The sequence below is a fragment of the Arvicanthis niloticus genome, chromosome 15 (assembly GCF_011762505.2).
Source record: "Arvicanthis niloticus isolate mArvNil1 chromosome 15, mArvNil1.pat.X, whole genome shotgun sequence".
Classification (NCBI taxonomy): domain Eukaryota; kingdom Metazoa; phylum Chordata; class Mammalia; order Rodentia; family Muridae; genus Arvicanthis; species Arvicanthis niloticus.
In genome coordinates, this window is record NC_047672.1 from 11,583,748 (window position 1) to 11,599,305 (window position 15,558).

Genomic DNA, 15,558 nt, shown 5'->3' on the forward strand with positions numbered 1-15,558 from the left:
CACAGGCACCAGAAACACAAGGACTGCACAAATAACACATGCAAGCAAAACAGCCATACACATACAAATAGAAAAGGTATCCAAGAGAACATGGCCTTCGTAGACTCATCTCACCGGCTTTATCCTCACCACCACATAAAGCCTCTCTAGGGCTCACAAAGTACTTTGAAAAGGACCTACTCTCACTGAGTTTCTTTTTCTCCTAGAAAATTCTCAATATTATATAAGACCCAAATTCTATTTTAGACCTCTAAAACCCGACTCTAATCTACTCCTCTCTAATCTACTGCACTATAGATATAATTCTCCCCCAAAACAGCTATGGTGTTTTTGTGTCTGTCTCTGTCTGTCTGTCTGTGTCTGTCTCTGTCTCTCTCTCCCTCCCCATACTCTCTCACACAGCCCCCCACAAACATTAGCTAGAAATAAAATTACTTAGAACTCACCAGTCTTCAATCACAGAAATAAGTAAATTAAAATCATAATCACACACATTTTCTTCCTTAAAAGGATAATATTTTGACTTACTAGTCAGGTAGCTTGCTCATTTTTTCCTAACATCTTACAGATACCATTCATTATTGGGGCTGTAATATTACACTGATAAAAATAAATTTCTTTAATATTATACCATTTACTTCACAGTATTATGATAAATTTTAAAGCTAGCAAGTTAGTGATAATATACCAATCACACACACACACATTAAACAAAGGTCAAGTCCCAAAATAATTTAATATACACATTTGTGATACAGTAAGAAAATGAAATGATTGCTTCTAAAGATACATGTTTTTTTGGCATGGATTACTCCCTGTGGGCTGTTGGCCAGTCCAAAACAACAATGTATCTGAACTGGAAGGAAAGACCTTACAGCTTCAGACAGCACATTATTTTGGTTACAGGATGTAAAGAAACCAGGCTGGAACTGAGCTGTGAACTTCTTCCAGGGTGGCTAGCTTTCACAGCAACAGACAAGCCATGGGGTGGGGGTGGGAATGGGGCTGGGAGCTGAGACAGACAGACTAACCACTTCCTGGTTGGAATATCCATTAGAGGGAACTCCTATTTATCTAGTGGTGTCCATCTAGTCAAAAGCCCATAGCTACGGAGAACATAGGACTACTGCTAAATGGTCATAGTGTTTGTACATCTGTCAAGCTGCCCTCTATAGTGTTCAAGCCTACAGGTTAATGCTTCAGGCAGCTTTGATCAGAGAAAGCTTCTCTTTGCAATTATAGAACTGGTCAAAGTGAGGACATTAGTGACTATTGAGTACTTATCCCTAAATGGACATCTGTGTCACTTCATCCAAGGCTCAGGGAACACTGCTGAGGAAGAAAAGACACAAAGAATCTAAGAGTCTGTGGAATGTTGTCTTTTGGGAGTGACATGGCCTTTAGACCCTTGAATTCTCAGCAAACCTGATTACCTGCCTAAGACGGTATAAGACTGTGCCATCAGCATTCCATCATGGAAGGTGTAATGTAATGAGGCCTCACACTTCTCTGAGGATTGATATGTAGTTAACAGCTGCTGGAGGAAGGAGAGATGTTTCCTTAGTGGTAGAGTCACTACTACACTGCCCATGCTCCTGTAAATAACCTCTCACCTAAGCTCCTCAAAGCAGCACTCATGAAAAGTATGTGCCTTTTCATTAGTGAAAGGAAGGAGGTAGCAGATACGGAACAGGACAGGAAAGAATTGACCTATTTAAACAGGGTATCAGTGGGAGACTGCAGTGTGCACCAGGTGGAATATTATAAAAGTATATCATACAGACATGTTGGGAGCCAACTCCTAGCAGAAAGTGGCTATCATCTTTGCAGCCATCTCGAGCCATATACCCTGACAAGAGACTTTTCAATAGCCCACAAAAGCTGAGCACACTCTGATAAACATCTTGTTTTTCCCACCTATCTTGTTTTGTTTAATGCCCCCAGCTGCAAGGCACACGTGGTAAAGGGTACACACGTACGTACACACACACACACACACACACACACACACACACACACACAGGATTTCCTTTCAGTAAACGGGACTTGATCACACATCCTGTCTTGTCTCCATTCTTCGGGTCTCTTGCCCCTCCATCCCCGCTCTCTCTCTTGCTAGACCCTGACCCATGACACAGACACATGAAAATATACTGAAGCCTATTATTAAATATAATTAATAAGTACTATAGCCTTTTTTAAAAGGTTAATTTCAAAGTCCACCTGACCCCAAAGGACTAAAGCCACATTAACCAATGCACGTGGGACGCCATTTTCTCAGGCAAGTGAGTAAACTGTATGTAATTAAATATCCAGCAGATCTATATGGAAACTGCTTGGCTGATGGCTGATAGGTACCTCACTTTGACCTGGACAGGCTCACTAAGTACTATGAGCCAAGCCTATGAACTTACTTTGTAATTATCCTCTACTTCGGCTAGTTCAAGTTTTACGTTTTCAGCAATTTTCACTTGTTCTTTCCACTTCAGCTCCATTTTCGCAAGTTCATCAGCGTATTTACTGCATTTGGTTTTCTCATCCTAAATAAAATTAAAATGAGTGCACTTACTAAAAACAGCTCCACAGAGTAGATATCTGTACACACACGTGACAATTACTGTAACAGTATAAAGTCAAAATGTTACCAACACAAGATTAGGTACGTCATTTTATAGCTAGACAACAGAATAACATATCTACTTAAAAGAGATAAGTGGGTGGTCAGGTGGCCATCAGAGGTGTCATGTTAATAGCACACTGCAAAAGACAGTGTCTAATCCCACTTAGCTTATAATTTGCTTTCAATGGTTAAATATGAGTGTCAGTGTTGTACAGAAAAATATAACCCAAATAGCCATAGTTCCTGTACTTGGATCATGACAAATATTTCACAAAAGTACTACTTTTGCAAAAGGAGGGAATCTAAATCATGCACTTTATGATGGTCCTTTTTCTTAAAAACACAACGAAGTTACAAATAGTGACCAAAAGGTAAATAGGCCAATTTCATTTTAAATATTTGTTTTCAAGGTGAAGTTTAAAAATATATTTTGAGAAATTCCAACCTTCTAAATCCACACAATACCTTCTATACTTCTATTAACATACCAAAAAAAAAACAAAAACAAAACAAACAAACAAACAAACAAAAAACCTGCTCCAAAAGTTTTACAAACCTCAATGTAAAATCTGACTATAAAACTTCTGGATGGACCAGGAGTGTAACTCACTGGCAGATCACTGGCCTAAGGCCTGGGTTTGATCTCCAAGCACAACAAAACAAGTAACTCCTCCAACAATGCAGGGAATATGTTTAATATCTAATACATAAAGAATGTGCTTTTTAAAAAAGTACAAAATATAAACAAAATTGATACTCTACCACAATTAAAATTTGATTTTCTAAAAACATTAAGCAACATCACACCAATAGCAGAGACAGTAACTTCATCTACACACAAGAGGCAGGAGGCAGTTCTGACAGGACCACGGCCACTGCTCTTGCAAGTATATTTTTGGTCAACTTGCCAAAATGACCACCACATGTATACAACAAAGCCACCCCTGCTTTCACATGCATTTTGTCTTTAAATAACTATACAACTGGGCAAAAATCTGGTTTCCATCCTTTTAGAAAGAAAAAAAAACGCATAGCAGGATGAACAATTATTTAAACAAAAGATTTTTTTAATATGTAAAATATTTACAAAAACATAGTTGCAGGTTAAAACATGACTCAGCATGACTCATAAAGCATGAGAACCCAGAACCCATGTAAAAGGCAGCTGTGGTGGCATGCATTTGCAACCCTAGTGCTGAGGTGCACAGGGCCAGGCAGACCCCCCCAGATCTCCCTGATCTGCTAGTCTAGCCAATTAGTAACCTCAAGGCTCAGAGAGAAAGTCTGTTTCCATAAAGAAGTTGGAAAGCAATCACTTCCCAATAAACTCTAGTCTCCATAGATAAGACACTCAAATGTATGTGTGTACCAGCATGTACAGGCACAGCACATGCACAAAACGCACTCACATGTATATGCTACATACAAATACACACACACAAATCTAAGAAAGAAATGTAAACACTAAGTCATTATGGAAATTCAACTTAAACTATACTGATATTCTCGTCAGTCATTAGCTTGACTGTATACAGTGATAAAACAGGACCAAAGAAAAACTATGTACTGATTTCTTACAAATCCCAATCCTAGCACCTGGGCATCTGAGTGAAAAGATCTAATCCCCTTTGACCACAAAAGGCTTCTATGTAAATGTTCATAGTGCCTCTATCAATCAAGAATCACCCCAAGTATCATCACCATGTTCTCCCCACTTTCCAGACTGCTTCCAATGGCAAGCTCACTCACTCAGCCACCCTCCAGTCTTTTTAGAACACGGGGCTGTCCAATCATGAAACGGCTGCACATCCTAAACAAGACTACCTGACCACCCAAATGCCTCATAAACCCAGTCAAGTCTAATGCCCTCAGCTTTAGCCAGAACCTGTCAGCAGCTAACTCTCGTCCTACAGTAGCAGCACCAGGGAGACAAAGCAGAGGAAACTGCTCCTATTTATTTCATCGTTTTCACAAAGCTGGATCAAAACGTTGAAAAAAGAAGCAGTTAAGGTTTGCTGGAAACTGACTCTATTACTTCCAGAGAACTACGAAAACCCTTTATCTAAAGAAAAAATATTGAGACAGGCCTATGGGTAAATTTGTGTCAACAATTTTCAGAGTTGATCCTAATGTCCTCAAGAGGCTGTGAGTACAGTTCCATCTTGTAAGCTGTCAGAGGAGCTGCCCATCTGGGTGGCCCATGTGAGAAGTACTGTTGGTATAGGGAGAAAGCAACACATTCCTTGTTGCCAGCTCTGAAAACAATGAGCACTCCAAGACAGTTTCCAGAACCCTTGGAAAGGTGACTTCTGCTACCACACATGTAGTGCACACATGTATCTACAGGCAAAATGCCCATACACATGAAACCAAAAATTAAACAAAACACAATCACTTTGTTATAATACACACTTCAGCAACGGTTGTATACGCTGTATACACATGTGGTGCCTTGTCCTACAACATGCACTGCACTACAGTTTTTATAACAGCAGCAATAAAAACACAAGCACTACATTACACTAGAACATCAGGACCATCCTCACTTCTCACTTCTTCTATAGAAAGATCTCAAAAAGCCCAGTTTGAAATTTGATCAAAACATTTAAACATTACTTTAAAAGCAAGTAGCAAAAAGAAAAAGTATCTTTTAGTAACATCGAGCAGATCTATGAATTTTATTGTTGTTCTAAAAGTTACCTTCCTTTCTCATAGCAAAAGACACTCACACACCCTTAAGAACCATACCCAAATATAAAATAAATATAAAATAAAGAATCTGAACAATGCTGCTTAAAATAATTAAAAGCCCACCGAGAGACAACAACTCATTTACTTAAGGCTGCCATGCTTGGCTAGATGGGTCACGTACTTGGCTGCACAAGCATGAGGACTTGAATTCAGATCTCTAGCCCCCACTGACCACGGGAGCCTGTGTCTGTAACCCTGGTGATAAGGAAAATGAACGCAGTAGCTCCCAGGGCTCGCAGGCAGCCAGTCCAGCCAAAACTGCTGTCTCTGGGTTCAGTGACAAACCCTGTCTGAAAAAGCACTGTGAAGAAGCAACTACGGAAGACATTCTGAAGGCAACCTGGGGCCTCCATATGTATCCACACAATTTCCTGTTTTTTATATAATACATTATTTAAAAGGGCTTCGCTTCTAAAGTTCAAATGTTTTCCATGTGTCATCACCTTAACAGAAATAAAAACTCATATTCAAACAAGGAGATTGTATCATGTATATGGAAAATACTGACTTCAGAAGCATAAGACCTGCATGATAATGACAAGTACACAAAACACCCTTTCATCGTCCCAAATGCAGCATCAGTATAGAAGAATGGGGAAAGAACCCACTATACATTGACAAAAAGAATCAAGGGCTGGCATCTAACATTTGACAAGTCATTCACTGAAAAAGGAGCTAACTTACCTGCAGGAGTTGTTTACACTTATTATACTTTTCTATTTTCTCAGCAATTTCTTTAGTCATTTCACAGACATGATCCTTTGTTGACACATCAAAATCTGTCTCTGTTGTAACAAAGTCAGAATATAATTAATAATATAATAATGTAAGAATATAAGAATAATAATATAAGAATATAATATAACTAAGAAAATAATACTTAAATAATATTTGCTATCTGGAGGCTGAAGAGATGGCTCAGCTGTAAAAACAGCTGCTCTATCAGAGGACTTGGGATCCACTGCCAGCATCTCCATGGCAGCTGACAACTGTCTCTAATTCTAGTCCCACAGAATCTGACACCCTCTTCCAGCCTCCAAGGTACTAGACATGCATGCATGTGATACAGACATACATGCAGGCAAAACACCCACACTCATTAAAATAACTTACTATATTATTATTGGTTTTTTTTTTTGCTTTGTTTTGAAATTTTTTTCCTCTATAGAGTGTTTCTTTATATAGTCCTAGCTGTTCTGGAACTCACTCTGTAGACCAGGCTAGCCTTAAAAATCAAAGAAATCTGCATTCTCTGCCTCTGCCATGCTAAAATTAAAGTTGTGTGCCAACACTGACTAGCCAAAAATAAATTTGTTCAGAACAATTTTTAAGTAGTCTGTCTGAGGTCAACCTGCTCTACATCTTAAAATCCATGCCAGCCATGGCTACAAAGGGAGAGATGCTGTCTCAAAAAGCAAAACTATTTTTTTATTTACCTTCTTGTAGAAAAACTTTTGAGTGTTTTTGTGGAACAAAACCTAGAATGTTGCCAGGTCTAGAAGTACACTGGGCTACAGTCCCAATATTCAAAAGACTAGGACAGAAATCATCAAAAGGTGAAGGGACAGAGAGGGCTCAAAGGCCAACATAGGCAACGTGGTAAGGGCCTATCCTCAAACAAACAAACAATTAAAAAGAAAGGGGTGATCTGGAGAATCAGCTCAGTGGAAGGATACTTGTTTAGCATGCAAAGTTCAACCCAATAAAAAATGAATTTTATGAGACCTGTTTTGTTCTCTCCCATACTGCCTCTGTGTGTGTGTGTGTGTGTCTGTTTTGTTTGTTGTTTTTGAGACAGTCTTCCTAGATAGCCTGGGATGGCATTCATTCACACCCACTGCCAGGGTTATAAGCATGTAGGACCACATCTGACTACTATGTGAGAATTTTTAAATGTTATTTTGACCAGAACAAATCTCACATTCAAATATGAGAATCCAGGAAGAGAGAGAGAGAGAGAGAGAGAGAGAGAGAGACAGAGAGACAGAGAGAAATAAATAAAGTCACTAAAAGTATTTCTTAAGTAGCACAACAGCTGCTGCCCTTAAGCAGACATCAGAACACCATACTCCTGAGAAGTCTATTCCTCCAGCTCTTGGTGACCCTTCATTAAGTCTCCACAAAACCAACACTGTAGTATCATAGCAGGTACTGCAGGTTGAATATCATTATCCTAAACTCTGAAATTCGATTCCATTAGAAGTGCAATGTTAACTCTGAAGCTTTAAGAATGCCTGTGTGACACTAGGGAAGATGCAGATGCAAGGTATTTCATGTTTTTAATTCTCAATAGGAAAAATGAACTGTTTGCATGAAACCTAAAAGCACTTCTTTCCCTAGGCATTTCAAAGATAGAATAGTAAACCTGAAGAGAGGACAAGTAAATGGAACACTCCATACTATCCTATAGGCTTGTCCTTAATTAAATATTTAATAGTCTAAAAAAATCTCATTTTTAAAAACTAAATCGTCAGTTACACCACACACTAATATTTGTCTACACACTAAAATGGAAATATATGTTGGCTTGCACTTATTTTCCTTATTGTCTGGTACTTGTCAGGTACTAGTTAACTTAAATTACTACATTATTCAATTGGTATACTTGAATCTGTTTTAAGTAGACAAATATCTAACTGACTAACATTAACATCAGTCTACAGGTACACTAGTGAAAGATGTACCCCACTTATGCAAAGGAGGGAAGAGAAGGATTTAGAACAGGATATTTTCCCCCAGCCCCCCCCCCCCCCAAATTTAAATGTAACAAAAAAATTGAGTAAAATAACTACTCTAAGTGCAAGATATACCTCCAGTTTGAATGTTGCTAATGGTCGGGCAGTGGTGGCACACGCCTTTAATCCCAGCACTTGGGAGGCAGAGGCAGGTGGATTTCTGAGTTCGAGGTCAGCCTGGTCTACAGAGTGAGTTCCAGGACAGCCAGGGCTACACAGAGAAACCCTGTCTCCAAAAACCAAAAAAAGAATGTTGCTAATGTACTGCACTGCAAAGCCTAGATTTTCAACTTCATCACACTCCACAGTTGTCCTTTGTCACTGTGCTCTAAGAACTTTCTCTGCTCTATATAATCACATTTATAACATAGTTTTGAGTGTAAGGAATTCTTGCATTTCATTGTGCCATATGGTTCAAATTAGTACTTCTAGTACCAATTTCATTTTTAATAAGTGAATAAGATAAGTATTAGTTTACACTCACCCACAGTTTGCATGGTCACCATATACATAACTATCTCACATGAATACCCTCATCTTCCCCCTTTGCCTCTCAATTCTCTCTCCCAAGAATGAAAGTAGCCTGAAATTCTCACACATGGAAACAGGCAGTATCAAATCAGTGTCCAGTTTTCAGGGAAGGTCACACTACACAGGAGATGTTTACCTGCACAAGACGCTGTTGGTTTTACATCCACAGCAGAAACAGAAGCAGCCGGCTCTGTGTTTATTGAAGCGTCGTTCACTTTCTGCTGAGTCCCCGTTTTCTTTGTGAAGACCCCATTAGCACTGGCCTATCCCAAAGGTTAACATACGTTACTGGAAAAGTCACTCAGTGAGTCATATTGGCTCACTCTGAAAATATTTTCAGAGTGAAAATATCACTCTGAAAAGTCATATTTCACTCACTCTGAAAGCCTAAAAGGAATAAAGCTTCATCATTTTCCTAAGTGCTAGAAAGGTGGAGAGGAAAGGAAAGTAACTGCTTCTTCCCTGTGAAATCAGCAGAACTCATCATTCATAAACAATCTCCCAAGTCAAAGTGGACTCAGCACGTCTGGAGAGATGTCTCAGCTGGTAAGAGACTGGGTTGCTCTTGCAGAGGCCCTAGGTTTGATTCCGAGCATCCATGTGGATCATATTTCTTCACAAAAGCCTTTCTTCTTTCCTATCATTCATGCACTCCTTACTCCTGTTTGTACCTGAGAACCTGCAACAGTCTGTAACTGTAACTGTAGGGCCACTCAACCCCACACTTTCAATGTTTGCTTTAGACTTCACTTCCAAGATCCCCTAATCTAATAAATCATATATATTTCAGTACAATTTGGGGCTTTCCATAAACCCATCCAAATGAAATGTCTTTGTTTTATTATGAATCTATCTACCTACTTGTACATGAAATATAAAAGAGTAAAACTAACACATTTTACCTCTTCCTAAGGTGGCATGGAAGAGAACTGAGAAAACAGTGAGAGCAGTCACCTTTGCCACAAGTGACATTTACTACTACATATCAGTTTAACCGACAAAGATACTTATCAAGGGCTTAAGAGAGCAATGGCCTAAAGATAAGCGTACCTGTTCCTGCTTGTTCCTGATGACCTCACTTCTCATTGTCACTAGTATTAGGCCAATGACTTGGAATCAAGATGATAAACTCAGGTGAGCAGGATGACTAAGCATGTAAAAGCACTTATAATCAAACTCGTCAGCATCCTGAGTTCCTTCCATCCTCTATCCCTGAGACCCAGAGGGTATAACCAGGGAATAATCAACCCCTGAAAGCTGTCCTCTGATCTTCACATACCACCCACAACATGCACATATACCCACACAAATCAATGTAGTAAGATTTGTGTATAGAAAAAAATTAAGTGATAATTTGTATTCAGAAGGTTAATATTTAGAATATTATACATCTTATTTGCAAACAAAAAGCTGACATAGGAAAAATTCAGTTGACAGGAATTCAGTGACACTTACTGACTGGTCTGAAAGTTTGTTTATTTGTTTCTGGAGCCTCTGGCATTCCTTAAACTTTTCTTTGTAATGATCTGCAGCCATCTGAAGCCGGAGTTTCAGATCTTCAACTTCTCTTCTCAGTTCATGTTCCAGTGTATCAGTCTTTTCCTTAGAAAAAAACATTTCCACTAAGGAAAAAAATTCTGATATTTCATAATTATTCATAAATCCTAACTCCATTTCCATTTTTTTCTGACCTTTAATTAATTTATATTTGTTTTGGAGTTTGGACTTTATATTAATTTTTATATACTGGAATTTGAATTATACATTAAATCTAAGAATTAATTAAAAGCTGAGGCAAAACTATCCACCTAGGGAGCAATTATGTAAGTCATGTATAATGCCTTAAATAGTCATACTGCCATTCTAAGTAGCTAATAAACATAAGGTTCACACTAAGCAGTCTCCATCTGACATCAAAAATGTGTCCTAGAGCAGCCTTTACTGACAGCAAGGATTGTGGATACAGATGTTTTCTATTTACTCCAAGAAATTACAATGATTTCACAGAGTGAATAGAAGTTAGCCTTTCTTACCTGACTTATCTGAACAATTTATTCCTCTCTCTTATGGGGCTTAGAGTGTTTGGGGGATCAACAGAAAGGCAAAGTTAACTTGCTTTACCTGATCTTTCTTTACAGCATGTAGCTGGAGTTCTGCCAGTGTGTCGGCTAGCTGCTTCTTTACTCTCTCATTTTCCAAGCGTGCAGTATGCAGATCTGCTATTGTTTTATCTCTGACATTCACAGCATCACTGAGCTCTTTAGCCAGAAAGAGAAGTTCTTGCCGTGTTGCCTGGACTTGTTCCTCCGCTTTGCGAAGTTGCTCCTTCAAAAATAATGTATCTTCCTGAAGAAAGCAGATCATATACAATTTTGATTTAAATTTAAAGTTAAAAGTTTCAGAATTTTAAGTTAAATAATGCTTTTCCACTCATGCCTTAGGCTTTGTTTCAGATTTCTCATGTAACAGCCTAACAGTGTTCACTACTACCACTTTACATAGGACAGGAAGTCAGTCAGCACACCCAGGGATTAAAGTTCTCACTGAACTAAAACACAAATGCAAAAAAATAATGTAAAATAAAATAAAATAAAACTCAATTTAATCTTGGTTTTGAAATTGTTAGAGCCACAAGAAAATATGTAAATGATCATATAAAGCTGGTGTAACCATACTAGTTATCCTTTGGTTAATGAAAGGGGGTTAGCCTGGAGTTGCCATGCAACAGAATATGACCTTAGCCTTCTGGTCCTCCTGCCTCTCCCTCTTAAGTCCAGGGTTCACAGTGTATGCCACAATGCCTCATGGATGCAGTATTAATGACTGAATGGAGGCCTCTCTGCACTCTGCACAAGCACTCTGCCGCCTGAGCCATATCTTGAATCCTAACAGTTTCAATCACCCATCAACTTCTATGTCAAGAAAGGAAAAAATAACTAAAGGAACATTTCTTTTAATACATCCAACGAAAGTTTAATACTACCCAGAGGTATTCTTCCAATCAATAACATGGGAGTATATATACACCAGATTGATTTATTTTATTTTTACTTATTATTTTTGTTTGTTTTGAGACTGGTTCGCTCCACATAGCCCCAGCTGTCCTAGAACTCACTATGTAGACCTAAACTCATAAGAGATCTGCCTGCCTCTGCCTTCCAAGTGTTGAAATTAAAAGGATGTGCTACCACCATGCCTGGCAAAATTAATTTAAAAAAAAAAAATAGAGAAACAGTTATTATGCGCAGTTACATGAACCCTAACGAGGGCTTCTCAGCCTCTCAACCTCCTTTCAAGATTCACCAACACCTTAAATTACTCTTGGTTCTTGATCTAGCAATTTTACTTTCAAAAAGCATTCAAAAAATTATAAATAACATAGGAAAAGATTTGTCTTTCAGAATTTTTTTGTTTTGTTTTGTTTTTCGAGACAGGGTTTCTCTGTATAGCCCTGGCTGTCCTGGAACTCACTTTGTAAACCAGGCTGGCCTCAAACTCAGAAATCCGCCTGCCTCTGCCTCCTAAATGCTGGGATTAAAGGCGTGCGCCACCACTGCCCGGCTTCAATAATTTTTTAAACACACTGAAAATTATGAAAATTTTAAAGTGTCTAGAATGAAATTATCTTGAATTAAACTACGCTATACCATGCCTCCATATAATGAAAAGCTATGAAGCCACTATAATCAGTAGCATATATCACATCACTGGGAGTAAAACCTAATACAGTATGTTTGAAAAGGCAATTTGAAAATAACTATCAAAAGTTAAATGCCCTTTAGCCTACCAACTCCATTTGAAGGAATTTATTTAGGTATGTGCCTACGGTCACTTTAGCTATAAGAATATCAACTGGAGCATGCTCAGAAGAGCTAAAGACAGTAAGCTACTGAGGAGAAGTACTGACTATATATAAGCTGAATAACAAGAAAGAATACTATATAGCTATAATCATGAATAAAAAAGGGCTGTAAGTGTATTCATAGTAGTATCTTGTAACTAGGAATGAAACCAAGCACCTTTAATCCCAGCATTCAGAAGTAAGCCAATCTCTGAGTTTGAGGCCTGTCTGACCTACACATCAAGTTTCTGGCCAGCTAAGATGCAAAATGAGAACCTGTCTCAAAAGACAAAAAGTTCTAGAAAACTAACAACTCAAGAAAAAAACTTCTGGAAAACTAACAACTCTCTTCTCTTCTCTTCTCTTCTCTTCTCTTCTCTTCTCTCCCCTTGTCTTTCTCTCTCTGAGTTAAAATGTAAATATACATGCATAATTCATGTAACTCTTTACATTACAATCCTACAATCTTATAGCAAAAAAAGATGCTAACTTTCAGTTTGTACCCTCATCACTATTTAAATTCTTTTATAACCATAAATTTACACTGCATTACAATCTACTAAAACATTTTAGCAACTAGGAATCATTTTCCTCAGTAATTAAAAATTATGCTTTTCACTGGTCTTGCTTAAATACTAAAAAGATGCTTAAAGATATTTTTAGCATCTTAGTAAGTCAATATAATGAAACACACTTTTCACATTTGCAATCTTTTAGATTAAAAAAGCAACTGCAGACTTAATCAGGATTGTAAATGTCATGGACTTCTAACATTTTTAGAGTTGCATTAATGTTGTTCCCAGTAGAATTCACAACATGCTGAAACAACCTAACATTCATCCATAAAAGCTAAGCAATAAAATAAATGTAACCATGAAAGATCATGTAGCCACTGGATAAGATGGGCATGTACAGTGCTAGAGCAGGCACACCCTGCTCTATAAAGCAAGCCCAGGTAGCTGACAGTACCTATAATCCCAGTACTTAAGAGCTGGAGGCATGAGGGGTTCAGTAACTGCTGTGACTTTATACCCTTTCAAAAGAAATGATTGAGAAACTAAAGATGGCACCAGGGTAAAAGTGCCTTTCTTCCAGAGGCCATTCTGACCCCCAAGCTCCAGGATCCAACTGCTTCTTCTGGCCTCTACAGGTGCTCACATGCATCATACACAGACACATAAATAAAACTAATAATAAGCATGAATTAAAAAGGAGGGTTTCTTTTTAAAAAGACAACTAGCTGAGAAGAATTTAAAACAAGAGTAAAAATCATACTAGAGAAGTTTCATACTCTTCAAACACATTTTTCTAAGTCCTTACTTTATTTGTGGTTGTAAGCAGGAGAGTTCTATGCAAGTTTTCCTTGTCAGCCAAGCAGGACTGCAGTTTGCTAATCTCTTCTTTGAAATGAGTAATCATGCTTTCTTTGTTTCCATCTAAATTCTTTAAAGTCTGTATCTCTGATACAAGCTTTGTATTTTCTATTTCTGTATTCTTCAAATGTACCTGTAATAAAAGTGTTGGAAATCATCAAGAATATTCTTGCTAGCATCATAACCCAAGTTAGTCAAAGTTTAAAATTAGCCTCAAAGTTCACCTATGGTTAAGCTAGTTTAGGGCATACTGTAGGAATGCTTTTAAAAAAAAAAAATAGAAATTCTTCAAAAAGACTCATGAGCAGAGGAAATATTTTATAAAATTATAATCTGACAATATTTCAAAAGTCAATCTGAAATATGATCAAGGGGCTGGAGAAGATATCTGTGGCTAAGCCTGACAGCTGTGTTCAATCTCCAGACCCCATATGGCAGCGAGAATTGACTCCTCAAAGTTGTCCTCTGACCTACACACACACCAGCTTCTGCATGACCACATTTGAACATACAATCATGCATGTGCATGTATATAACATTACATTCAATAATGTAAAATATATTAAGTATCATCACTGAAAAAATGTATATATATTCTTAAAAAGTGAAAGTACTTTATATAAATGCTGATGAACAACTATTCTGCTATCATTAAACTTTCATTTATTATACAGTACCTACTATGTATCTAAAACACCAGCAAATTTCCCAAATACTGCATTTTAGGGACAATATCCATTACGGTTGTAACTTCCTCTTGTTTCCTTCCCATCTTGGATTGCTCACTCTGAAGTCAACATGATTATGACACTCAAGAGGCTGTCTAGAGACAGCTGAAGGACCACCTTACAAAAGCTAGGAGGATCTCCTTATTAAAGCATGATCAACCATGAAGATATATTCTCCAGTCTCACCATCCCCCGGAAGCCTTTAGCTGACTACAGTCCTTGTCATCCTCCTGCCTATAATGAGACAAGTGACCAGGCGCTCAGCTGAACTGCTCCCAAATCCCCAACCCCAAAAGCTCACTGGGGTTAAGAAGGGAACGGATAATAGAACGGGCACTTTACCTTATAAAGTTCCTTCTCATCCTTTTCTGTCTTCAGCTGACATTCAAGTTGTTCTCTTTCATGCTGTGCCTTCCTGAGTTTATCCTTCAAACTGTGTTAAGATGACAAACCATTAATAAAAGCCGTAAGTATCTTTGTTAATAGCTGAAGTCATTTCTCTGAAGCAGAGATACCTGTCTAGCTCGGTCTCCTTTTCAATGGCTTTGTGTGTCACTGACACGATGTCCTCTTCAAGCTGCTGTGCTTTAGATGTAGCAGCGCTGTATCTCTTCATAAACTCTTCATTTTCCACTCTCAAACTTTGTGACACTTCAAGAAGGCCCTTAGAAACAACAATGAAGTATCTTTTAGTAAAACAAAATTGTGTATGCTTCAGAGAGCTCTCCTTTAAAAGGGGAAGACAAATGTGGCAGCATGCCCTTAACCCCAGCACTTGGGAAGCAGAGGCAGGCAGATCTCTGTGAGTTCCAGGCCAAACTAGTCTACCTAGTGAAGTGCAGCACAACCGGGACTATGAAGAGAAACCCTGTCTCAAATAAATAACAATACTGGTTTGGTTTTTCAAGATGGGGTTTCTCTATGCTGTCCTAGCTGTTCTGGAACTCACTCTGTAGACTAGGCTGACCTCAAACTCAGA

General features: G+C 38.2%; 1 protein-coding gene across 3 annotated transcripts in view; it reads right to left on the bottom strand.

Moving 5' to 3' along the window:
- Tax1bp1 (Tax1 binding protein 1) overlaps positions 1-15,558 on the bottom strand; it is a 58,522-nt gene that overhangs the window by 16,288 nt on the left and 26,676 nt on the right. For all 3 annotated transcript variants that reach the window (XM_076913328.1, XM_034518805.2, XM_076913327.1), the window contains exons 6-13: positions 15,095-15,243; positions 14,922-15,012; positions 13,799-13,984; positions 10,759-10,983; positions 10,093-10,239; positions 8,774-8,900; positions 6,056-6,156; positions 2,415-2,540 (exon numbers count right to left, since the gene is read on the bottom strand). In XM_076913328.1, coding sequence (XP_076769443.1) covers positions 2,415-2,540; positions 6,056-6,156; positions 8,774-8,900; positions 10,093-10,239; positions 10,759-10,983; positions 13,799-13,984; positions 14,922-15,012; positions 15,095-15,243 — 1,152 coding nt within the window. The remainder of the gene's footprint in view (positions 1-2,414; positions 2,541-6,055; positions 6,157-8,773; positions 8,901-10,092; positions 10,240-10,758; positions 10,984-13,798; positions 13,985-14,921; positions 15,013-15,094; positions 15,244-15,558) is intronic.